Here is a 27794-nt window from a genome sequence, read left to right as displayed (position 1 = left end):
TCAATCGTCGACTGCCAGCGTCAGACTTTAACTCTCAATTTCTACATCTGTAAAAGACATTTTTATACAAGCTTGCCAATGAACAGTAAAAGATAATGAAAAGATGCATTAGTCAATTATCCAATTCATATATATTGTTAACAGTTTCCAAACCTGAATTAACGTAATTGTTTTTCCATCAGCATCGTCCGCCTATTCGCCCAGAACAAGGATGACAAGAAGCGGGTCGAGAAAGCCCTCAGCGAATCAGGCCTTCCTACAGGCAAAAATGACACCATCAGCCAGTCCAAGTTCCAGTTCGAGGAATTTTTCAACTTTTACAAGAGCCTCACGCAGCGGAGCGACGCGCAAAAGATATTCAACAGCCTGTGAGTTTGCTTTATATAATCAACGGCCCTTTGGTTGTTTAATTGACAGTTTATAGACAGCAATTCATTCGGGAATTGAAAAAGAGCGCGGCAGGGAGGGAAGCCTAAACGATAAAGTCGTTAGGTAGCTGCAGCTCCTATGTATACCAGTGCCTGTTTGTGGATAGTTCGTTGGTGTTATTGCGATATAAAACGTCCCAACGTCGTTTTACATAAATCGCCACTTCATATAGCTTAATTGGCATATCAGCTTATGACAACATAACTGATGTGAACTCTGTTTAAATATTTCTTAATCCAATGCTCTGGTTTTTCCTTCGAGCTCTAAGAAAGCTAACTAAATAGAAACTTATATATTTTATATTCTGTCCAAAATCGTGTAGGACGGACGGCAAGGTGCACCTGTCAGCGCCGCAGCTAGTAGATTTCCTCAACGAGGTGCAGCGGGATCCGCGCTTGAACGAGATCCTTCACCCGTACGCGGACATCCAGAAGGCCAAGGACCTGATCAAGGCGTACGAACACAACAAGTATCACCAGCAGAGATCGCAGCTAACGTTTGACGGGTTTTTGAGGTAACTTTATATGACTTTTATTATAAATACTTTATCCAATTTATCTTATTGAAAGAATTTAATCACTAAGACGTAAACATCAATAATTAAAAAGTATCGATAAAGTCATGTTTAACTAACTTTCTTGTCGCATGAAATATATAATTTATATTAAGAGCTCTATTTCTTAGTGTGATCATTTATCTTTTAAAACCACCATTATTTGTTTATGTGTTTCGCGCTTTTAACTATTAAAATAACAACTATGTTTATTCATTAGGTATTATTGTCTCGACATCCTTCTACTTTATCTTAATTGTGATCTAAGTGTTTTTAAAACACATTTTTGAAGTTTATTAATTACCAGTAGTATGTTGAGAATGTCTATAATAATTTTTATGGCGCCACTTTTTGATATTTAACAAATTTAACACATATCAGTGAAAGAATAAGGATCAAAGTCAAATTGTGTTTTAAAAGTTTTACCTATACACATATCATAAACCTTCTATGATGCCTTCAAAAACCGTAAATAATGGCCAACATTAAGATAAACTGTTTTGTTACAATAAATTTCTAATCTGTGAAAATGTTGTGATTGCTTCATTACTAAACGGGAAACGAAGATGAAAAAGCAATTTATCTACACTATTATCATAAACCCATCTATGATGCCTTTAAAATCCGTAAATTATGGCCAACATTACGATAAACTGTTTTGTTACAACAAAATTTCTTATCTGTGATAATGTTGTAATTGCTTCATAACTACATTAAAATCGATTTGGTTATGACATTCAAATTTGGAACATCTCTAAAAAAAGCAATTCGATTTGACATCTATTCTAATATCAGTCGAGATGCTTTTTTGTTCGAAATGAAATGTCAATTGTATACAATTTTGACATATCTAGCATGTTCGTTTGTATCGAATGATACGGAAATAGGCCCCCGACTAGACTAGTTTGTCTCTGAATTAAAAAAAAAAACTACGAATGCGTGTCATGCGTGTAAAAAGTTTTACCGCCATTTGAGGTACAGTTTATCTTTTAATTAGTTTTAAGTATAAAATGAATATGTTTTGCTGTTTTTAAAGTAACTATAGCAAAAGTTTCGTGTAAAATGAGCGATAGAAATATTTCGGTGACGGCACCACATATCCGCGAGTTCCGCCAAGAGAGCAACGATGCCCCAACGTTGGCTGTAATTTGGGTTAGTGAATATATCATAGATAGTTTATAATATGTGTGTAGATAAAATAGTGTATGCAACTGTACATAACTAGGCATTAAACACTCGTGTGATCCTTTTAAGAAACTCACTTCGTTCGTTTCTTAAACCCACACTCGTGTATTTAAGTGCCTTTTATTATGTAGCAGTCACATTAACTACTATTAACAAACATTTAAAAATATTACAATCGTATTGAGAACCTCCTCCTTTTAGACTTTTGAAGTCTTTTAAAATACTATAGATCAGATTTATATTCGAATATTAAGATTGTTTCCATATTCTGAAATATCAGGTTTAAAAGGCTCGCATTCCATTTTCCACTTTGTTGCCGCTAACCGTCGGCAGTGTATGTTCAGTTCTGCAAATATGTACATACATTTTTGCCTTACCACAACGGGAAACTCAAAAACACCTAGTACCCACCTATCTATAAAGGTTGTTGATTGATCAATAGGTTAAAATCGATCACCCAATAGTAGCTTTCAAAGGACTCATCAAAATTTATGAATGCATTTTAAAACCAAGGTGCAACGCAAATAGCTTGCATGCTATGCTATGCATGCAGCTTGGATGCTTTTTCTTTTTAATGCGAATAATAATTGTTTTTGACAGTTTTTATAAACAACCTTAACATGCCCAAATTCAATGATGCGGACAAGATGCGGATATCCAAGTTAGATACATTTAGGTAAAATTTGTTGCCATTTATTAAAATAAATTTCTGGCAAAGACACAATATTACAGGTTCTTAATGTCAGAGGATAACCCAATAGTGGCGCCCAACAAATTAGACCTGAGCGACGACATGGACCAGCCGATGGCGCACTACTTCATCAACAGTTCGCACAACACCTACCTCACCGGCCACCAGATCACCGGCAAGTCCAGCGTCGAGATCTACCGTCAGAGCTTGCTCGCCGGCTGCAGGTGCGTCCATGTGGTGCCAAACGGCAGTAAAATGAAACGCAACTTCTATGGCCTGCGAGGCCGCCGCATCACACAGATCACCACAGTCTGCGTTTTGATCACAACAAATAGGTTATCATTACCACGTGACATACAAGTGCGGCACTCATACTCGCAGGCATTTGTGAATAAACATGGCCATGGCCACGTACTAGGTGGTGATATGTGGTTGCAATGTGGTTGTACTAATGATTTGCTTATCGAAAATATTTTATGTTAGAAAACTCTCCAAATTACATTAATGCATTTTTAATAACGTTATAACTACAAATGTGTTACCGGACGATAGCTCTTGATCGACCTTAATAGCTCAGATTAATTTGATGTAAATATATAGAATAAAATATTTCCAAGAATACCTACATAACTTGATGATAACGAGTGGAGATTCTTTTACAGTAAAATAAATTAAAAATTTAAGACAATAGTACAGTGTTAATATTGAATTAGAGCCGGGTGGTGGGACGCATAAATTAACAAACGAGCGAAAATGAAAAGTTCCATTCATTAAATAGAAATCGTAATTCGGTGGAACATAACAAAATAGCTAATTTCTTTTGCGAATTAATATTATTCGTTCTATACAGATGCGTGGAACTAGATTTCTGGAACGGCCGCACGGAGGAGCCGGTGATCGTGCACGGCTACACCTTCGTGCCCGAGATCAGCGCCAAGGAGGTGCTGGAAGCGATCGCGGAGAGCGCCTTCAAAACCTCGGACTTCCCCGTCATACTCAGCTTCGAAAACCACTGCAACCCCCGCCAGCAGGCCAAGATAGCCAACTACTGTCGGGATATATTCGGCGACAAATTGTTAGACCGCCCATTGGACTCTCATCAGCTCGAACCAGGTAAGCCAATGTTTGAGCAAACTTAACGTCATCTACTTTAATTTATTCGGTGACAGCCTTGGTTTACTTTCGTCATGCCGATTGACAGCCGCGTAAATAATTCAGCACTTCTGAAGTTAGACGTACATAAAAGTCGAATAACACCGCCAATGTAAACATAGGAGAAAAGGTGTGAATATAGTGTGACATCGGCAGTGATCGCGCGGGCGGAAAGTTCGATTAATCTAATTGAAGCCCAGACACCTGATGTTTGCGCTGGCCGCGCCGTGTAAACACCGTTCGGAACAGCCTATTCTACACTCCATTCCGATTACATGTCACGCCGCTTTCTAACTAAAAACATTTTATTATATAAAATTGTTTAAAAAAAACTGCGTTAGACACTAAGCATAATACTGTTTGGCACATATATCAACAGTCATCGAATGTATTATCGGCTTTGAAATTAGTTGACACTAGTTTAGCACCTTGTCATCCTTTGAGATGAGACAGCTACTTCCCGGCGTACGTCGGACGCACGTAATCCCCGTGGCTGCCTCTCAAACATCAAACACAAACATCAATCATTTATTCAGCAAATTGGCCACAGGGGCACTTTTACATGTAATTTTTTTACAAACAATAAAAAAAAAACAAAATGCAATTAAAATATGGAATTAGTGAAATATTAGGTACTTTATTAGAGATAGATATATTATAGTATACAGTCTCTAAATGTCGAATTACACAAAAAAACTACGATAAAAAAATACGACCCAAAAACACTAAATTTTTTAGAGATGTAAAAGTCTCTAAGTGTTTTATCTCTGTAAAATATAATATTAAAAAACGATCTTTAAATTATTCTTAGAGATGTGAAAGCTCTCCAAGACTTGAATTAATATAAAGTAATAGATAATTAAACTAAAGAACAAATAATTAAAAGACAAGAAATTAAATCAGACAGACAATAACCGAATGAAGTGTCTCACGTTGATGCCACTTAAAAGTAAAGTTACATACTTATAATATAACATGTGGCCCATGTAAGCTTAAACATTCCGGTCTCCACAAACAGCACCCGCTCACGAGTATGACACGTATCTCAGCCATCGCCTCCCTCAACCTTTATTCGGGAAAGTGTACTTATTTTATATTATTATTTTGTTAAAGAAAAAAAAAAAATAAGTAGGTATATCTTCTTTATTTAAAAACTAAAATTCTGAACGCACGATTGGCTACGTTACTGTATGTCAAATTGGCTAGAATAAATAGAGATATTTTTACGAGCAGCAGTTTTATCTTGAAAGCCTACTTCGTTTACAGTACGAGCAGTAAAATTATTTCACGCCTGATCCTTGTCACATAACGCCTCGTGACAGTTAGACACAAATTTATTGGGACGACTGCGCAGTCAATCGCAAAAATAGCTCATCATTCATTCATTTCGTCGTTATTTACTACTTTGTTGGTGACGTATTATTATTCTTTATCGTCTCGACATGTCAAACTATTGCAAAGTTGAATGTGTTGCCTTGTAGTTTTCCAATTTTTTGAGAAAACTACTCGGAAACCACATTTATTTAGATATGACACATATTTTACAGACTTAATTGTTTAAATTTTAATTCTAGGCAAAATACTTATATCATTAAAATTAATAATAAAAACTATAAGGAAACTAAAATTAAGATATGACTAAATTAAATCTAAAAGTCCCATACACAATTTTATACACACACAAGTAAATTATTCAAAACTAAAGAATACAAACCTTAAACTAAAAAAAAATGCCTTAAATTATACGCTTAGCCTAAAATAACCCCCCTGCATCCAATGCTGGTTTTCCAATACCAATGAGGACAATTATATCTTTAGAACTGAGTGTACAAGCATAAACTCGATCGATTACCGATGCATTCTAATGTTGTCTTTCCATTCATAAAAAAACATATTCTTTGTGTTAAAATATTTATGTTCAAAGTAAATGTCACATAAATCGTATTTACAATAAGTATATCTTTCATAAAAAAATCAGTTGAAAAGTCATTCAATATAAAAAGATCGTTTTGAGTTTTTTTAAGATATGCGATACAGTTGTGTAGGTAATGATAAAAGTATGTCGACGGTGTATAGTTTGAGGTTGAAGAATTTCGCATTTCAGGGAAGTTTCCGTGCCGATTGCACCGCTCTGTTGAAATAGTTCGTTTCTACGCTGATTTATTCGCGCTGCGGATCAATCTCACTAATGGAATCTTGTTTTTTATTTTTCTGAAGCTTGAGGGGCGTCGTTTATTTACCTGTTTACGTGGTGCTTTTTTTCTGGCGGTTTCACCTTGTACCTTACCGTTCGCGGTATACTTAGTCATATTTTATGAATGGTCAGCAAGTTTTTAAGTTTTAACTATATAATACTTTTTGTGATATTCGACCCCCGTATACAAGGTGGCCAAAAAATATGTGCATTCCCGTTGCCAGGGAGGTTTTGGATTATACTGAGCAACTTTCACTATGGGACCCTTTTTTTTACCCTCCCATAGAAAATGGACCAGCTAAAATGTATGAAACAGCCAGAAAATTCTTCCGCGATTTCGGGGTTGGTCCCATACTAAAAGTTGCTCAGTATAAGCCCAAAACCTCCGTGATAACGGGAATGCACATATTTTTTGGCCACCGTGTATACAAGGGGGCTTCTTTTTTAAGTTTACTTTTGTCTCTAGGTGGTATTGTACTGCCCGAAGGAATACACCGATTTTGATCTATTTGTTTGAAAGGCTACGTGATGATATAAGCATTCAGCTCTGATCACGACACTTTATCGTTACTCCTCTACGATGCATTCTCGCTACATAGCGGAAAAGCTATGCTACAAGCTACGATGTAGCGCTAAATATCCCCGACCGCCGAGTCGAGTACGAGCTTGTCAGCGAACAAGTTAACTGTATTTGTTAGAAAAACGTGTTAGTCTTCTAAAGACCATAGGCTCTGGTTAATATGAAAGTAAGTAAACTCATACATTCCCAGTAATCAAAACTAAAGTAATGAATTCTTAAAAATGCTAATTAAATTCTGATTTCCCTTCGCTGACCCAGCAGCATTGCGGGGCACAACTCTAATCATACAAATTTACATTCGGTTTTATAGCGGCATTAGATCAATTCGCTTTAATGTGGGTTTCCGGATTAAGGTTTATGAGTGCGCCGTATCTTATTTGTAATGATCTTTTAGATTCTTGTTAAACCATTAACGAGGCTCTAAATACGTGGGAATGTATCTTTTGTTAGATGGCGGTTATGATTTGTAGGTTGATTTTCACTATAACATACGTACCTAACCTTAGATTCAACGATTTGCTATTTTAAACAAAATTTAATTTTACAACTGGAAAATTCAAAATTTCCGTCGTCAATTGTCGTTTTAATTTTCCATGAAAATCATAGTGTTTGCTATATAAACACGGACTTCATTAAAACCCAGGTCGGAAATGGAGGAAAACTACGGATATTATTTTAAAGCGACGTTTTTGGAATAAATTGTTGTAATACTGCGAGATTACATTTTATGAAATGAAACAAAGCCGTGAGCATTTTGATAGTTGTCTCGTGCTACTTTGTAAAAACATTTTTCATCTCACCTATTCGGAAAGTTCACCTTTCATGGGCTGGTAGCCGGGTGGAAAATTACATTTTCACGTCAGCAGCTGGAACAAGGGTAATTTGCTACTTAAAAACAGTGAGCAAAATCGCATTTTGCTCACGGTTTGAGACAAAATAACACTCAAGTGACCTTTATATTCGAATGTCATTTCAACGTGCGGGGCCTAATACAAGTTCGAAATATTTGGATTCTATTGTCTTTATCCCTTTCACGCCATTAGCAAAAAGAAAGAGACAAAAATAAGTGCATACGTAATTAAACGGTTTCGCCGCCCCCCTTCGTTGAGCTCTGGCAACCTTACTCACCGGCAGGAACACAACACTATGAGTAGGGTCTAGTGTTATTTGGCTGCGGTTTTCTGTAAGGTGGAGGTACTTCCCCAGATCTGGAATGACATCCACTGGCTGTGCCCTACCACACAAAGCGAGATGAAATTCACATTGCCCATACCTCTCTTAATTATATATTATTATCTCGGTATATTGACGGTTTGTATTAGGCCCCGAAATAAGTCAGACCGCATCGTTCCAAAACACCCTACGAGTCCTCAATCGTAATAATTAATTAATGAAATATAAGTATAAAATTTAATAAAAACACCGTATTTTAGTATTTTATTATACAATCGAAACAATTAACTTAAAAAATACGTAAGTTGTTACGCAAAGTAAATAATTCTACTTTTAACGATCTCTATTATAGTTGACAAATAGGTTGTATTGTATCCGCAATTCGGACCGTATCTTACAAAGTTTTTTGTTACAAAAAAAAGTTGTCGATTGAACTGTCAATTGATGTTCTTCATTATTTCCATATTATTATTGTTTTTTTTTTAGTTTTGTTTTATTGCGGTAATTAAACTTAATTGTTAGAATACCTTAAGAAAACATGAATGAAATAGTGATGAAGACAGATTACATTTTTTCAGGTTGTATTTTTACCTTTCAAATATGTTCACACTGCTGTCATGAAAAAATTTGTGTATTACACGAGATCAAAGTTATTCCCTTACTGCGCTCAAGATTCAAGAGCGTAGCGAGTATTATAGAATCTTTCGCTTGCACGGGACTCAAAATAAGCACTCGAAGTAATATGAAACTTTGCTCTTTTGTTGTACAAATAACTATTCCTACCCTAGGGTAGAAAGTATTTCTTTTTTAATTTGTACTTCGAGCAACAGCTAACAGCCATATATGCCATATTATTCGGTTAAAAGCTCTCATATTAGCTTCCGATTTTCAGATCAAGTATTATCGAAATTAAATGTCAATTGCATTGCATTATTAAAAAATATATACTATATACTTGTATTTAATATTTAAATGTATGAAATCAACCAATATTTGTTAACAAATCAATATAAATGACGATGAATGTTTAAAATGTTATCATTACATTAATTCATTCAGTTTCAAATTTTAAGGCGCGTATATATTAAGGCTGTTTCAGATCGCATTGGTGGCTAATGGCGCCATTTACATTTTAAACGGAAAACATTCTAAATTCCAGTTATAACCTACATTTCTTGTGTTTGACTTTCCACATAGTAGAAACGAAAAGTCCCTCGAACTATTAGCGCTCTCACTTCGTTCGAGCTATCTCAGGTGATATGGTTCACTTTCCACCCTTGGTTAACAATCTACTATATCCTATATCTTCATAGTTTTAAAACTAATACGGTACTTAATTGCATCACCTTACGTTTATTATATGGCGTGACGTTTCGAACGTGACGTTACGTTCGTGATCACAGGCAGACTGGCGAGGAATTGTATCAACATCTTGCTGCGCGGGTTTTGCGAACTACCCGCACTTGATCTTGATTCTACGAAGACGAAATTCCCTGGATTCCACGAAGACGAAATTCCCTGTCCCTCATTTTGATTGAAATTTCTGTGTTTTCTGATTTCAATTGCTTCACGTACTTTCCTGCTATAGTAAAGACGTTCCGTTGAGAGGACTTTGGGATTGTGGAGCTCCTCTTTCACAATCCCAAACTGAAAAGAGTGTGTGTTGAAAACTGAGTATTGCGTGTAGGCAAAGTGACAACCCTAGCGTACAAGTGAATAATCAAGATCAAGTGCGGGTAGTTCGCACAACCCGCGCAGCAAGTGACCACGAACGTAACGTCACGTTCGAAACGTCAGGCCATATAATAAACGTAAGTTTACGCGATTAAGTCCCGTATTAGTTATAAAATTATTATTGAAAATCGTGTTGGTTTAAATCAATATACTAGCTATATCTTCTCAGTGGTGCCGTTTTATAACGCTATACAACATGATATAATAATGTTAATACTATGTTATACAGGGTGGACTTTAAATTGGTTATTTAATGGAAATACGTACTAGTTCCAGTTCCGCTAAACGTAAATATTATTTGAAGGTACGACCATAATACATCCGCAGAATGGGTTGGAGTGTCATGAAACAGAACGAGTATAATTTTGTTCATACATAAGTCTGGTTTAATTAGTACCCATAACTTGGTTTCTAAGAGGCTTTTGATTTGTAATAAAAAAGCACGGGATGTATAGCTGACTTTTAAAAATGATACTGTTTAACGTTCCATACGGGAGCTCTATACACCGTGTTTTTTTTTTCGTTAATTTAAAGGGTGCATTCCTAACTATAAATTAAGTTGCTTTCTCAAAGACACCGATGTTCTAATTAATTTCATTTCGGAGATAATCAATTATTTATTTTTATCTGATAAGGCCCCTATGAGCGTGTATACTCGCCCTAGGGCCCGTTTACATCTTGATTAGTGTTTAGTGCGTGTTTAGTCGGACGATCGATGTTCGAAATGTCATTGATATTTGTCATTTGTTGAGTTAAATATGAGTATAATGCCCGTGTTACGACAACGCTATATGTAACATTTAATTCCTTTGTATGGATATTTTCAAATTAAATATGCCATTTAATTTCCTTACACGTACTTACCCATACCCTGAAGTTAAAGGAATTCAATAAAACACGGTGTATACTGAGCAATGTTAAGCGGTGCGCCGTAACTTTTAATTTTTCTATCTTTGTTTCTATTTAATACTTGACGATAGACATACACCATTAACATTATATTCGTAAAATGAAATTTTAGGAGGAGAGCTACCGCCACCATTGCTGCTTCGTCATAAGATTATAATTAAGAACAAAAAGAAACACCACCACCACCACAAGAAAGAGGACTCCTTGGCGTCCGAGGAGAGCGAGGCTAGGCCCGAGCCCCCCGTGCAGGGCAATGGAGACGTCTCTCATGGAAGTGTATGTACTTTGTACTTGCAACCTAATTTACGTACGTAGAACTCGAGTCAACTCTCAGTTTTCTCATATTTTCTATTTATCGCCCAAAGTCCGGATGCCCTTTTAAAAGGATAATTCAAATCAAACTTAGAACTCTAATAGAAAATAAAAGGTACCAAATTCATAATTCATAACTGCAAAAATGGCTAAGTATGGGACTTAGAAGGCTATAACTTATCCTTATAACAATAAAGAATTGTTGTATAAAATAATATCTATCCCATATTGCGTCCCAAATATTACGGTACATATAAAATAATTTTGCTGTGAAAGTAGACACTCGAACAGCGAGCCGGGCCGCGCCACGAATTTAACTTTATAATCGGAGGGCCCACTTCACATACGAGAGGAATTTATTTTGCTGGAAACCTGCAGAGATTTATTTTAACAAAAATTAACTCAGTACCTACTTTACTGTAAACGATAAAAGATCGTTAAATAGTGTCGATATCGGAATGAGTGTTCATGTTAGATCGTCGGTTACAGCTCGTGCGACAGAGCTCGAAGGAATCGTCATCATCGTCGGACTCGGAGAGCTCGTCGGGCGAGGAGGAGGCGGGCGGCGCGGAGGGCGGCGGCGAGGAGCCGCGCGAGACGCACGCCGGCGCCGAGATCTCCGCGCTCGTCAACTACGTGCAGCCCGTGCACTTCAGCTCCTTCGAGAGCGCCGAGAGTGAGAATTACTTTTTAGACACCTAACCTATGATTCACATCAAACGGATGTAGTGTGGGCACGTCCTACTAGAATAGGGATGATGACACATGTTGCATTTTATTACAAAATGTAGTAAAATAGATACCAAATGAGCAATTTATCACAATAATGAAAATATGAACGCTAAAAGCAATACATTCCTTTTTTGGGCAGTCGTTTAAAAAATACAGGACCTGGTTTCAAATTTTAAGGTTTTTTAAACTACCAAAAAGGAAGGAGTAAGGGTACCATTCGATTCCTTACATTTTATCGACAAAATCGCAATTTTCTTGCTCTCCATACTTCAAGATGGGCTCTCAGTGACCGTGACGTCACAATCACTTACCTATCGTTTTGTTAGGAGCATTTCGCGAGTGAAGTGCGACTGTCAGACTGACTGTCATTTCTGACTTTTGTATTGGTTTAATGCAATGGGACCAATACAGACATTTGATCCCAAAAATAAACCTGATCGATTGATACCATTAATAAAAAAATGTCATCTAGCCTATTACAGGACTATCGCGTATTTCAAATTCCTTTGCCTCCAGAAAGCCATGCTCCTACTCTATCCGTGTGACGTGAATTATACACAAACCGGACCCGGCAAGTCGGCAATTAATATAAGAGTGAAAACGGTAAGCAACACGTAGGAAACCCGTTGCTCTGCTCATTTTGTGTTGTGTGCGCGTAACGAAAGATTTGTATGCGTACTTTCCAGAAGGTTAACTCCTCTATGACAACGAACATTTATAAACACCCATAACATAAACAGTGATTTAAGTTCGGATATTTATAGCGCTTATTTGTTTACAGAAAAAGGTCGTTTCTACGAGATGTCGTCATTCGATGAGAAGCAAGCAACAGCTCTACTGAAAGAGCGACCGATCGAGTTCGTGAATTATAACAAACACCAACTGTCGCGAGTCTACCCCGCTGGGACGCGCTTTGATTCGTCCAATTTCATGCCACAGGTATAAACATAGATATTTATTTACTTTTATTTTAGTATTTACACATCTAGTTGCCTAAATATTATTGCATTATCATATAACATCAATATATTTATTTATACAAATTAGTTTTCAAGCTACCTGTAACTTGACATTAGTATTATTTATAATATAATAGTGATACAAGATGGAACCATTTTTGCATTATTCAATGGTTTCAAATTGCGCCTGTTTAAAATAAAATAAAAATTGTTTATTTCAGACATGTGTCCATATAAGTATTAGTAAAACTTAAAAAATAAAAAAACTTAAAAAGACTAGGTTAGTTAATTTACATACTAAGTATAATGAGAACAAAAATGTTTAGTTAGTTTTAATTTTTTTTCTTTTTTTTTGTGCGTATTTTGCGCTCTGAAAGAAGAACTTAGTGAGATATGAATAATGGTTCGGTCCAACTTGTTCTAAGCATTCTGTTGCTGTGTTGGTCTGTTGTTTTCCAGAACTCAAGTACTAAGTGCACATAACAAGTAATATTTATGACCTTGGTTCTATTGAAAATCTTCGTGATGTCGTTGGCTCACGGTTTCATACATATTTGTTACTTCCCAGGTGTTCTGGAACGCGGGCTGCCAGCTGGTGGCGTTGAACTATCAGACGCTGGACTTGGCGATGCAGCTCAACCTGGGCACCTTCGAGTACAACCGCCGCTGTGGCTACTTACTCAAGCCGGAGTTCATGCGGCGAAAGGTAATCATTTCTTTATGCTATTACTAGCCCTGCACAGCTTCAAATATAAGGCTTATTTTCTTAGTAAACCTCACAAAAAAACAGAAAATAATATGTGAGCAAAATAAAAATTATACACGGTTAAGGTAATATGTAGTTGTAGACACAGTTCATCATTCCACCTTAATGTTATATTATGGTTTAACCTTTTGAACGTCACGCCTATCGTACGCGGCGCGTAATCGTGAACCTTGACGTATTTGGCGACCAAAAGGTTAAAAAAATCTAAACTGGGTTCTTTTCAAAAAAGGCAAGTAGTGATAGAAAAAGAAATATTATTGATTAAGAAAGGACGCTTAGCACGAGGAATTTTGTAGATTGACCCGCCTGCTTCGATCTCTATCGCAAGAGTATAAATATATTGCTATCCACCTCGCTTCTTTCAGGACCGTCGCCTGGACCCGTTCGCGGAGAGCACCGTGGACGGCATCATCGCGGGCTCGCTGGCCGTGACGGTGCTGTCGGGGCAGCTGCTGACGGACAAGCGCTGCGGCACCTACGTGGAGGTGGACATGTTCGGCCTGCCCGCCGACACGGTGCGCAAGAAGTTCCGCACCAGGGTCGCGCCCAACAACGGCATCAACCCCGTCTATGGAGAGGAGCCGTTTGTCTTCAAAAAGGTACTATAAATGTTACTCTTATGTTCAGTATGTACTTACTTATTTGTGTTTGTATTGAAATTGAAGTAAGTTCACAATTACTAACTTGTGTGCGGATAAGAACCCACGTGAGTCAATCTGTCTCACGGCTCATCCTGGCTCGATCGACGTTTTAGCAAGGCTCATCTCTTTACCACGTCTTATACCCGTACGTCCGATGCGATGTATTGCACGTGACATAAAACTGTTATTACCTCTTGAAAGACGAGCACTTATTCGCACTAAAGCGATTCCATGTCAAGGACCGTGAAACATTCTTCCTTTCGATGTTTTGTTTATCTGCCAATGAATAAATGAATAGGAGCTGGAACCATGTAAATCATATAACCGATGTACTGCCAGGTGGTGTTGCCGGAGCTGGCGATGATTCGGATCGCGGCGCACGAGGAGAGCGGGCGACTACTTGGACACCGCGTGCTGCCCGTAGTGGGGCTGTGTCCGGGCTACCGGCACGTCAACCTGCGCACCGAGCTGGGCCTGCCCCTCCCGGCCAGCCTGTTCCTGCTGGTGGTGGTCAAGGTGAGTGGTGGGGCTGTATCCGGGCTACCGGCACGTCAACCTGCGCACCGAGCTGGGCCTGCCCCTCCCGGCCAGCCTGTTCCTGCTGGTGGTGGTCAAGGTGAGTGGTGGGGCTGTGTCCGGGCTACCGGCACGTCAACCTGCGCACCGAGCTGGGCCTGCCCCTCCCGGCCAGCCTGTTCCTGCTGGTGGTGGTCAAGGTGAGTGGTGGGGCTGTGTCCGGGCTACCGGCACGTCAACCTGCGCACCGAGCTGGGCCTGCCCCTCCCGGCCAGCCTGTTCCTGCTGGTGGTGGTCAAGGTGAGTGGTGGGGCTGTGTCCGGGCTACCGGCACGTCAACCTGCGCACCGAGCTGGGCCTGCCCCTCCCGGCCAGCCTGTTCCTGCTGGTGGTGGTCAAGGTGAGTGGTGGGGCTGTGTCCGGGCTACCGGCATGTCAACCTGCGCACCGAGCTGGGCCTGCCCCTCCCGGCCAGCCTGTTCCTGCTGGTGGTGGTCAAGGTGAGTGGTGGGGCTGTGTCCGGGCTACCGGCACATCAACCTGCGCACCGAGCTGGGCCTGCCCCTCCCGGCCAGCCTGTTCCTGCTGGTGGTGGTCAAGGTGAGTGGTGGGGCTGTGTCCGGGCTACCGGCACGTCAACCTGCGCACCGAGCTGGGCCTGCCCCTCCCGGCCAGCCTGTTCCTGCTGGTGGTGGTCAAGGTGAGTGGCGGGGCTGTGTCCGGGCTACCGGCACGTCAACCTGCGCACCGAGCTGGGCCTGCCCCTCCCGGCCAGCCTGTTCCTGCTGGTGGTGGTCAAGGTGAGTGGTGGGGCTGTGTCCGGGCTACCGGCACGTCAACCTGCGCACCGAGCTGGGCCTGCCCCTCCCGGCCAGCCTGTTCCTGCTGGTGGTGGTCAAGGTGAGTGGTGGGGCTGTGTCCGGGCTACCGGCACGTCAACCTGCGCACCGAGCTGGGCCTGCCTCTCCCGGCCAGCCTGTTCCTGCTGGTGGTGGTCAAGGTGAGTGGTGGGGCTGTGTCCGGGCTACCGGCACGTCAACCTGCGCACCGAGCTGGGCCTGCCCCTCCCGGCCAGCCTGTTCCTGCTGGTGGTGGTCAAGGTGAGTGGTGGGGCTGTGTCCGGGCTACCGGCACGTCAACCTGCGCACCGAGCTGGGCCTGCCTCTCCCGGCCAGCCTGTTCCTGCTGGTAGTGGTCAAGGTTACCATCTGTCTCGTAAATACTTGTAGATCGAATCTGCATGCTACACTTTACACGGCCTTTCTCACCTTTTTCAATTTGGGGTGCATTGGATGATTGGGTGTTCAATAGATCTCGGTCCTTTGGTCGATCTTGGTATTTATTACAAATATAATCGGCCTATTACAGAGATAATCTATCCGTTAGAAATACTTTCTTAAAAGGCTCAAGCCAGGGGCGATTTAGCGGAAACCAGAGTTTTACGGGCTGAAAGTTCAAAATTGACCATCGAGTTCAAAATTGAAAATCATTTCAGGGTTGAAATTTTAGGGTCAGGGTCGATGTCCTAAAATATTAATATTTAGGAAATTGTAGATGTTTAATTTATTGTAAAACTTTATAGAAGGTACAGTATTATTTCAACCTATATAAAGTATAAAATATAATACTATGATATAATTATATTATTATATTATATTATAAAAAGACATTCTGATAAAAAATTATAACTAGAAATAAGCCCTATGTCCCGTTCCGACTGTCACCTGATCCAATTCCAAATGTGCCAAAAATGCTAGCGGCATTGCCGCGTTGCACAGATATTTGCTATCGCTAGATATTTGCTGAACCAGGAAAGAGCCGGCACGGGGGTCGCTGCCCCTATCTCTCAAACGTCGCCCCAAAGTACTAATAAGTTTTTTGGCCTCCACACACCAAGGCCCCGCAGTTTCTATTGCGACCGGAACAAAGTCGTACGCTGGTACCAAGTTTGCGTATTTATTATATTTTAATTTCGCAGCACTCTCGGCGGCCGCGCCTGCTAATTTGCTAGTATGGGTGATGTGGGAGGGGGCAAAGGTGCTAACGCAAGTGGCGTCCCAAATCAGGCTGCGGCCTTTTGCCCAAGGTACCAGCGTAAGGCCGTCCGGTCGCTTACCGTCTGTGCGGCTTAAGCCCTGCGGCTCCAATATTTAGGTATTTTTATTTATATCATTTAGTGAAATTAGTGACACGTTGTCTCCGTACTCGCAGGACTACGTGCCGGACAAGCTGTCGGAGCTGGCGGAGGCGCTGGCCAACCCCATCAAGTACCAGAGCGAGCTGGACAAGCGCGAGCACCAGCTGGCCGTGCTCACCGACGGCACCGACGAGCCGCGCCGGCCCAGCACGTACCCTCCTGTAACTATATCATCTCTATCACGTCGCTGTGTGCATGCTGCTGCTAGTAACTGCCGGCGTGCTGACGCAAATCGTGTGGCGGCATGATCTGTGGGACACAATGTTTATATGAATTGATATTTGTCAGTTATGAATTTTAAGTAATTAATAATCTGAGGTTACGTACGACTTACGGTTTAACTGAAAGCCTTAGCTTAATTTATCTAAGGGTCAAATTGTAATTGTAAATTTAATACCTATTCTTATATTGCGCCGTCTACATATTTCGTGAGGGCATGTTGCCGCGGGATGATCAGACTACAATTGTACCTATTTCAAAACTCCATGATCTCTTTAAAATATATAGTACGTCGTATTATTTGCTGTAACGGTTCCGCGTCACCTTACTTATTAGGAATATTTACGCTAAACAAGCAGGTTATATGAAATACGAGGATATTGTTTCAATATAATCTGTATACCAGGTGAAGTCGCAGCTGACGATGGACGGCAGCCCCAACAAGCCGCTGCTGGCGGAGCCGCCCGCGGACAGCAGCGCGCCGCCGCCCGCGCCGGAGCCCGCCCCGCCGGCCTCGGGTATGGGCCGCCGCATATACGTAGCTTATCTCACTGCTGCATAATGAAAACCATCAAAATACGAGTGTGGGTTTATGAAACGAGTAAAATGACTTTCATAAAAGGATCACATGAGTGTTTTAATGCCTAATTATGTACAGTTACATACACTATTTTGTCTACACACATATTATAAACTTTTAATGATCACATTAACCCAAATTACAGCCAACATTGGGTCATCGGTGCTCTCTTGGCGGAACTCGCGGATGTGAAGTAGCGTCTCCGAAACATCTTTATCGCTCATTCTACACGAAAATTTTGCTATAATTAATTTATAAACGACAATAACTAATTTGTTAACTTGTAAATTCTTTCACGCACGTCACGCATCTTTTGGGTCTACCATCCGCTCTCCGTCCATCAACATTCATTAAATGCCCATACCACGCTAACCTATCACTCCTTATCTTCTCCGAATACGACGAGTATAAGTGCATTATAGTTTTATGGTTCACGAATCATTTTTTCCGAAGTATTACGTATTTCAGAGCACATGTGACGAAACAGTCACAGCCGCCTCGCATGAAATGTTCTTATAATGTATTCCTACAAGCGTAACGAAGACTTGTAAGGAATCTTGAGGTTTACTTGTACAATAAATTATTTTTTCTTACGACTAGACTTAAATTGACCGGGATAGAAACCGTGATTACCTTTTATATTGTTTTTATGAAGCTCCCGATATTTCGATGCGGTTACATGCATCTTGTTCACGAGTAACTGGAGATAGCGGGTGGGTGTCAAAGTTGTTTAGACCGCACTCGGTCTACCCTCATTCGTGCGCGTCGGCTGCGTTCGTTTTCAACGTTACCACTGGTAACGAACCATTGAACTGGTAAAAACCATTTATATCCGAATCAAACACGCGTAGTGACACTGTGAGTGTGGTGTGCTTAGATAGACTAACAAGTGTGGACCCGACCGACAACGCGCACGAATGCGGGTAGACCGAGCGCGGTCTACACAACTTTGACACCTACCCGCTGTCTCCAGTTACCCGTGAACAAGATGCATGTAACTGCGTCGAAATATCGGGAGCTCCATAAAAACAATATAAAAGGTAATCACGGTTTATATCCCGATCAATTTAAGACTAGTGAAACTAACCGTGAATCATTCAAAGCTGTTACTGGTTACGAGTTGATTTTTTCAATAATTGCTGCTTTACTCTGTTATTTATATCCGTTTTTACTTTTTATCGCAAATATATAATAGTATTTTATACAATCGTGATATAATAAAAAGTCGAGTACCGTGTTTAGGAAACGAAACTTGCTGAGTTGCCTAATAAGTAAGGTACGAGATTGAAAAGCTTGATTATATCAGTATTGTATACAATACTTTTTCTACGATTCATCTAAAAAATATATGTACAGTCGAGGAAATTGATTCTTTAGCAGTTTACGGTTCAATTTACATTGGACAGCTCTTAGCATAAGTATGTACAACAAAAATAACTTGAACCGCAAATTGCTAAAGAATCAATTTCCTCGACCGTACATATATATATTTACTATAAAACCTAAATAATTAATGAAAATTCGGAAGTATCTCAGTAGACAAAAATGTAGTACAAAAGACATAAACGCGCGAAGTCCAAAGCCCGCCCGTCCCCCGTTTAGCCTTTTCAATGGCAGCGAGCGGCACGTGATTGGTCAACTTTTTTTATAGTTGACTACACGTTATCGAAATGAATATTATTGTTGAGCTGGGAGGCCATACATGAAAAGTACGCAATTATAGTTTGGTATACGAAATCTTAACCGTTACAGTCGACGAGTAGAAAAAAGGCACTTACACATTGTAAGATATTATAGTCTTCAAACTAAATAAAAATTAAATATACTAAACATAATGATCAAATTTAATGACATCAATTATATTTTTTAGAACCACCTGAATGTAAATCTAATGGCGGCGCGGAGGAGCCCGTATCGGAAACGCTGGATGCACTGTTATCGCTGAAGGTCGTAAAGGAGAAGCGCTCCGAGCTGGCGCGCAAGCTCGACGCTCTGCGACGCAAGTTCGACAAGGAGAAGCGGCCGCTGTCAACGTACGTCAGCACCAAGCTAGTCAAGAAGCTTTCGTCCATGAATATGTGAGCTTACACACTTTTTATACATTATAAGGAGAAGTGCTCCGAGCTGGCGCGCAAGCTCGACGCGCTGCGACGCAATTTCCACAAGGAGAAGCGTCCACTGTCGGCGTACGTCAGCACCAAGCTAGTCAAGAAGTTTTCATCCAAGAATATGTGAGTTTACACACTTTTTATACAGCACCAAGCTAGTCAAAACTTTTCAATTTTTCATCCAAGAATATGTAAATTTACACACTTTTTATAAATTATAAGGAGTAGTGCACTGAGCTGGCGCGTAAGCTCAACGCGCTGCGGCGCAAGTTTAACAAGGAGCGTCCGCTGTCGGCGTACGTCAACTCTAAGTTAGTCAAGAAATTGTCCCCTGGGAATTTGTGAGTTTTCACACATTTTTATACCTTGAAACATGCTATTTTTATGAGGAAAAAAATAAAATTGTAAAGCTCCGGCTTGTTCGTGAAAAAGGTATAGCAACGTTAATACAAAAAAAAAGTGAATTCAATTGACTAAAAATTTGGTGACTATCACGCTTGCTGGGAGAACCTATTTTGGGAGTTAAAAGGTGAACAAAGTTATATTCCAAAAACTTTATTATACTAAAATGCTGCCAGAGGAAAATTGGTTGGTAAACCTAAACCGTGACTTCTGTGTGAAACTCTAATTTGAAGATAAAAAAATATTGTCACCTAATTATTGAACTTAGCTCAGTGGCAAGCTGGGCCGCTTAAGAGGTCCAGCATAAAGCTTCACACAGAATTCCGCTTATTTAAAAACTAATTTATTTTAACACTAAATACCATGTACCAGGATTTACAAATGTCTTTAAAGCTACTTTAATGGTTGCTCATATTCTAAATTTGACTCCTACTTTTTTATGCAGCAGGCGCTGTTGCCCTTTAAAATTATAATATGGAAAAGACCGACCTCAGGATGAAAACCTTCCTCTGGTGCTGCGGGGTGACAGGCTGGTTTCCCCTGTGAAGGCTAGATGCAGAGCGGAGGCGCTGAGCTCAGGGCCGCGCACGTGGTACCAAAACGACGTGGCAGAAGCAGACTGTGTGTTCAAATTCCTCGATCCAGGAGGTCTCAAAAACTATTTTCTTAAATAATTTCTGAGCTCTATAAAATTTCTAAACTTCGAATTTCAAACTCCGAACTTCCCGGCTACTGTAAACCCAGAAATGGATTCATTAGCCGACGCCCTTATGGCCGCTAAAGAAGAAATGAAACAAATTGGAAATTTAGCTCACCGCACTGAAGGCTGTTAAGATTTCTGGTGGAGCGCTCCCTTGCCTCGAGCAGGAGTCACTCTGCAAAGAACCAAAAACCTGGTTAAGAACTAACCTACAACGTTTCGCGCCATTGTGGAGTTGATCACTACTACATTTCATTTGTACTCACTCAGTGGAACATCCAAAGGGCTCAAACTGCTTCCACCATTCCGACCACCATGGCGAATGTGTGGTCTTACCACAAATAGGGCTCATGCTCAGTCATCTTGGAATGACATCCTCCCATGAGGAGGGGCAAGAGGGCCTAACAAAGGTAGGCTGGCAATCCCCTGAAGTCACAAATCCTTCGAAAATTCTGACTGATTTATTTAGCCAACTCACTCTTGAGCCTAAGAAATATATTTTTAGAAAAACATGTCATTCCAGATCCCCTTTACGAGGCTGTACTTCCTATGTTTTGATTTACATCTAAATTCTCTTTTACCTAAAAAATCATACCTAACACATACGAAGTTGTCCTGGAGTGACAACATAAATATCTATAGTTTTAATTATTTTTACTTATATGACAACCCCAACACAGATAAGCATCAAGAAGTGCACCTGAATGCAACAGATTATGCATAGTGCAACCAATCGAGTCTGTTTAGGACACTGTTTAAATCGTTGGAAATTATAAAAGGGTATTTCTCTTTTAATTTTTAATCATCCTAATAATATATAATTAAATTTAGAAAAAAAAATACTACGTTACAACCTACTCTATGCAAACGTATTGAACGCAAAGAAAAAGCTCTTAGGATGCATATAAGGCTGATTTCCTAGTTAACTGCAGTAGGTGCTTTCATCACTTAAAACCACAAGAAATGGAGGTATACATACATACATTCAGGTACATACACAGGTGTATTCTTGACCGCATTTCGAGAGTACAAATGAACATAACTTCAATGGAATAAATGAAATGAAACCTGGCAACATGCAAACACTTAATTATTTCAACAAAAAAAAATGCATTTACAGTTAATCATAATAAAATAATACATAAATGAAATAATACCAAATCTAATAGTTACCTTTTAGGTTATTTGGATCCCTATTCATTTATTTTTCTTTAAAAGCTGGGTCTTTTATCTTTATTTCAATATATAGTTTATGTTAATTGAACTGACAAGATTGCTACTGTACGAGTTTTACCAAATCTACTTGTTGTATTGCAGTCAAATCTAAGCGTGTTATTGAAAAATACCCTAAGTTTGAAGGGTATAAACTGAAGTACAGACTTGTGGGAGAGCTAAATTATGAAATATGCTGTAATAAAGTAGATTAAAATAAATACAATCGTAACTATTTTATTAATGTGACACTGATTTTTACTCCCTTTTGTGAAGTATAATTTTTGAGAATCCAGCCGCATGCTCGTGTCTAACGACAATCGCAAAGTAAAGAAGTAGTAAATAAAAACGCGATCTCTTTTTTAACCAATAATATTACGCATTGATAAGAATAAAACGAGCTATCAAATCATGGCTACATTTTGTATTACGTACTTTTTATCAGTAAACATCTTTGTGACAGAACTTATGGACCGTCTAAGGGTCGTTAAAGCGTTCGCTAAATTTTATCGTATGGGAAGTTTCATAGATCTTTGCTGCGTGACGTTGATCAGTCGGTTAACTATGGTTGGTGCAACTAGCCCTAAGCTCGAAGTAGTGTTAATGTGTCGCATTTGTCGGCAGCATCGGCGAGGCGAGCTCGAGCGACGAAGGCGCGGGCGCGGGCGCGGGCGCGCCGGGCAGCGCCGAGGCCGCGGCCGCCGAGCGGGAGCTGCGGCTGCGCTACCACCACGCCATCTACGCGGCGCTCGACAAGCACGTCATGCTGGACCAGCAGCGCCAGATGCGGGCGCTCACTGTGAGTACACATGTCACATATGAAGCATTTAAGTCTTTAAAGTACATATGTTGCTACTTTACGGCACTAGTGCGAAAATTAGCATATTACGTTACTGTGTCGAACATTTAAAGGGCCATATGTACTGTAAAACGTTGTACGATACATGTGCGAATAGGTAATTCGCAACTCGTGTCGATTTAAAACACTCCCTTCGGTCGTGTTTTAATTTATCGCCACTCGTTTCGAATTTCCTATTTTTCGCACTTGTATCGTAATGTACTATTATAGATAAATACGTACTTATATACATACATAATAGATTATATCCATAATTCAGGAACAAATATTCATGATTAACAAAGGAATGGGACTCCCTCTGGTCGCATAACAAATTTTGTCATATTTTTTTAATGGTTATAATACTTTATGCATAATATTGTAAGTCATAAAAACCTTTAGTCAGAATTTTTCCTGAGCATAACTGGGTTTTAGTCATATATGAGTTATGTCATAATTTTTGTAGTCATAAATTTAATTTGCAAAAAATTAAGGTTATGTTCGTTAGGTATGCACAAAAAATATATGACAACTGCTATGTATGTCATCTCATCAAGTATTATGGCTAAAAATGTATGACACATTATGACACAATTTGTTACGCGTATCAAAGAGTTTACATACTAATTTTTTTAAATACTACTTCGGGGGCCGTCAAGCATACGGCCTGCCTGATGGTAAGCAGTCTTCGTAGCCTATGTACGCCTGCAACTCCAGGGGAGTAACATGCGCGTTGCCGAACCTAACACTCCGCACCCTCGTTGAGCTCTGGCAACCTTTCTCACCGGCAGGAACACAACACTATGAGTAGGGTCTAATGTTATTTGTCTGCGGGGTTCTGTAAGGTGGAGGTACTTCCCCAGTTGAGCTCTGCTCTAGATCTGGAATAACATCCACTGTGCTGATCTTATATTTGTAAAAAATACAGAATTAGATATGGTTTAATAACATTTTGATAGGATTTGCTGGACGCCGAGAAGAAGGAAGTCCTCAGCCGGCTCGCTAACGACCGCAACAAAGAAGTCAAGGCGCTCGCCAAGAAAACGAACCGGGACAAGGACGAGATCCTTCGGATAAAGCGGGAGATTCACTCGCAGGTACGTTATTAATCATAATTATTCTTATTATTACTCATAAGCTTGGAATCCTATTTAAACTACTAAATATACTGTACTCCTAGCTTAATGCCCGCATTGATTTTTAACAAAAAGCTGTTGATTCGACGGGTTAGTATAGGTATCGTCACTTGCAGAGCATCAGCAGAATTACACAGATAAAAATCGGCCAAGTGCGAGTCGGACTCGCACAGGCAGGGTTCCGTACCATTATCTACAAAAACGGTCACCCATTCAAGTACTGACCCCGCCCGACGCTGCTTAACTTCGGTGATTGGATGAGAATCTCGAGATTAGAAAGAAATAGTTTTTTAGTATTTGTTGTTATAGCGGCAACAGAAATACATAATCTGTAAAATTTTCAACTGGCTAACTGTCACAGTTCATGAGATACAGTCTAGTAACAGACGGACGGACGGACGGACAGCGGAGTCTCCGTAATAAGGTCCTGTTTGTCCCTTTGGGTACGGAACCCTAAAAAGTATCTAAATGAGAATGAGAATGACAATAATGATGAGAATTCTAAAACGACATACAGGGTCTATTTTGGCCAGTTACCAATATTTGAATATGTCATTATAAATCAGCAGTACAACATATTAAAAGAAGCTTTTTTTCACATTTACTTATATCTATCAAAAACAACAAAAAAAAATGGTTACTGTATTCGTTTGTTTCGATTAGTGCATCACTATGGCCAGCACAATGCACTAGGATGATGGGATGGTAAAATCTTATAACCAATCAGGGCATCGCAAACGCCTGCCGGGTGATTGTTCGCCACAAGGGATAATTAACTTTTTTGATAATTAACATGACTGCAACGTAAGTACTTTAATGTAAGTCCACTTGCTCAACAAGCCAATCAGTGAACAACGCTAAGGAAATCCAGTACGAGCGCACTCCTTAATTATGCAATGAGTAGTGCTTCAAGGTTTAAGTTACAGTGGCTAAGCAAAGTATTACGTACGTGCGCTCCATCGTAATCATAATAATCATATCGCTCAGCGAGTAATTAAGCTAACAGGCTTGGACGACGCGTTTAGTATCATGTTGTGCTGGTTCGCTCGATCGCTGGATGCATAGGACGAAATACCTTGTTATATTAAAGTCACTTCGATACGGACGTGGTTTTCAGAGAACATACTAGAAATCTCAATCTTAAAGTAAAATAATTTTAATAACTAAACTTTCGTGAGACACAGACATATTAAATATATTTTGCTTTTGCTGGGAATTCTCCTGGTACATTTAAACTTGTAAATTGTGTCTATGTTTGGTTGTAAGGAGGCAATATCGTCGTGACGTTAAACTTGGACTATGGTGGAGATTCTTTACTTTTCCGTAGGTGTTTCTTTTATTGTGATTTTTTTTACCGATTTCAATTTCATAGAAGGAGGAGGTTCTGTATTCGGTTGTAGCTATTTTTTTTATGTACGTTCACTGATTACTCTTTTTTAATGACTTTTGTTATTATTTAAGTTGTATAGGATATTATAAATAAATGTAATGGGTGTATTATGATTTTTGATGTAGGTAGTGTTGGAAATGGTAGGTGAGGGGTAGGCGTTAGAGGTGTGTGAGGAAGACGGTAGTGGTGAAGGTAGACGGGGGTCCGAGGTTGGGGGTTGAGGGGTTTGGGCTTGACGAGTCAGGCTTTGAGATGTTAAAGGGTCGAGGGGGTGGTGAATTGATGGGTCGGAGACTAAGGGGTTGGGAGTTGAGCAATCGGGAGGTAGGAGTTGAGTGGTCGGGGGTTGGAAGTTGAGGAATTGGGGGTTAGTATTAAGAGTTAAAGGATCTGCTGTTGAGGAGTCGAAGAATGGCGGTTGAAGGTTTGGTATTGGTGGTTCAGGGTCAAGGGATTCAGTGATCAGGGGTTGATGTGCTGTGAGGTTGAGTGATCGGAGGGTTGAGGGATTGGGCCAGTGGCGGGGCGGAGTATACGAGGAAAATCCTGATTATTTATTAAAGTTAACGAAATTAGTGTTGAACATAATTGTGTTTTTCATTTATGCCTCACGCGTTACTCGTAAGCTCTTAACAATACCTTATAACTTAAAAATGGAAATATAAAAACTTTTTACAAAAAAAAAAGTAAACCGACTTCAAAAAGGATAAAATAAAATATTATCCTTTTTATAAGTATATGCGTTACCAACTGATATGTTTGAAGTCGGTGCCAAGCCAAACTTTGAAGCATACCATGATTTTGGTGCGATTCGATAAGGATGCGGCTATATAAATATGTAAATACAATACGTTGGATTGCCTTACATGACAGCAATGAACATACTTTCTGTAGGTAAGTAAGTCTATGAGGTTATTTTGCTATTTTACAAAGCCAGATCATTGTTTAGAACATAGAGAAAAATAAATAAAGAAAGAGTGGTAACTCCAAATATCAGTTTCCTTAACAAAACGCGAGTTATTTCGTAGTCGACATTTAACGTCAAGTACAAGTTTTGGACAGACTGTTAGTCCTGCTAAGCATTCTCTCCGCCTAACGGTGTCAAGTGGAGCGGATGTTTAGGGGTATTTTCTCTAAGTTTGAGAAGACTTGGCGTCTCTTTTATACTAACATAAGAGGCGAACAGATCTCCCTGGTCTCAAGGTCCAGCTGTAAGGTGGAAGTTAGGGCATTACGTGCGAGCCATTGGGAGTAGTCCCTACTCACTGAACTCTGCAGTAATTGAGGCTAGGTCTTGTATTAAATATGTTTATATATTTTGGTGTTCTGGTTCGTACTTAGGCTGGTTCCAGGGAAAACTTCTGTTGTGATTGATACCATACTAAAACAAAGTCTTAGTCGTGGCAGAATTTCCCACGTGGCTAGTGCGGGTGTGGGCTAGGGCACCGATGTCCTTATATACACGCTAGGGCGGCTTACTCTCTGCCACCTTGCCCGAGGGCGCAGAGGGGGGAACCAAGAACACTGGCATTAAGATCCGACCGAGAACGCTTTTTTGTCTCGGCCGAGAACGAGACCGAGATTCAATAGGATTCTCGGCCGCGACCGAGACCGAGAATTTGTAAAATATACGACATAACACGCATTTTGCACTAAAAATATTCAATCATCGAAATTCAACGATTTATCAGAAAAGAATAGTTATCATAATCAATTCGTAGCGCTATTAAATATTATATTTAGGGTTCCGTAGCCAAAATGGCAAAAACGGAACTCTTATAGTTTCGTCATATCCGTCTATCTGTCGGTCTGTCGGTATGTCACAGCCATTTTACTCGAAAACTATATTATATAATTTTTGTTAGTCGCTACTTAGTTAAAAAAAAAATTACTTTCAAGGCCCCTCCTCCATTCATGTAACTAAAAGTATTTATTTTTAATTAAAATGTGGTACATCATTAGATAGGTGTTTAAAAATAACATGATGAAGGTTGCTAAAAACGTTTTTAAATACTTTTGGAAATAATCACTCCGAAAGCCCCCTAACTTTTGAACCGGGAGAGCAACAAATTTGAAAAATATTTAAATAATAAACCTTGATAAATACTTTTTCAGAAATTATGAATATGGTCGGTTAAGCCATTAAGAGTTATTTAAAAAAACTAATTTTCTTATAAAAACGACGTAAGTGCCACGAACATGCGCTCTTTTGCCTGTACGGCTTTTTGTATTGTACTCTCCAGTACACGCAGCCTTATTATAATGTTTGTTGCAGTCGGTAGAGCGCGGCGTGGCGGAGTGCTCGCAGCTGGAGCAGGCGTACGCCACGCGCCGCGAAGCCCTGGCGCGCGCGCACGAGCGCCTGCGCAACGAGCTGCAGCGCCATCGCGACCAGGTACTACTATTGGCTTAATCTCCATCTCTGGTTCACTGACCGAGTCTAAACCTTACGCCTTGTGCGCAATTTGGCTGCAACCGCGGTGCCC

General features: G+C 40.0%; 1 protein-coding gene across 2 annotated transcripts in view; it reads left to right on the top strand.

Annotated features, from left to right (window-relative positions):
• Positions 1-27794, top strand: part of LOC133534795 (1-phosphatidylinositol 4,5-bisphosphate phosphodiesterase classes I and II) — a 97311-nt gene that overhangs the window by 62518 nt on the left and 6999 nt on the right. Inside the window, exons 5-20 of one of the 2 annotated variants that reach the window (XM_061874071.1) lie at positions 183-368; positions 752-943; positions 2900-3082; positions 3709-3971; positions 10713-10876; positions 11402-11588; positions 12426-12583; positions 13172-13309; positions 13735-13968; positions 14350-14526; positions 16738-16884; positions 17349-17460; positions 19393-19600; positions 22569-22743; positions 23742-23879; positions 27584-27703. In XM_061874071.1, the coding sequence (XP_061730055.1) occupies positions 183-368; positions 752-943; positions 2900-3082; positions 3709-3971; positions 10713-10876; positions 11402-11588; positions 12426-12583; positions 13172-13309; positions 13735-13968; positions 14350-14526; positions 16738-16884; positions 17349-17460; positions 19393-19600; positions 22569-22743; positions 23742-23879; positions 27584-27703 (2782 nt within the window). Of the gene's footprint in view, positions 1-182; positions 369-751; positions 944-2899; positions 3083-3708; positions 3972-10712; positions 10877-11401; positions 11589-12425; positions 12584-13171; positions 13310-13734; positions 13969-14349; positions 14627-16737; positions 16885-17348; positions 17461-19392; positions 19601-22568; positions 22744-23741; positions 23880-27583; positions 27704-27794 lie in introns of those variants that run through there. The other variant, XM_061874070.1, reaches the window with a different exon arrangement.

The sequence above is a fragment of the Cydia pomonella genome, chromosome 2, assembly GCF_033807575.1.
Source record: "Cydia pomonella isolate Wapato2018A chromosome 2, ilCydPomo1, whole genome shotgun sequence".
NCBI lineage: Eukaryota > Metazoa > Arthropoda > Insecta > Lepidoptera > Tortricidae > Cydia > Cydia pomonella.
This window is presented reverse-complemented; position numbering and strand designations above follow the sequence as displayed.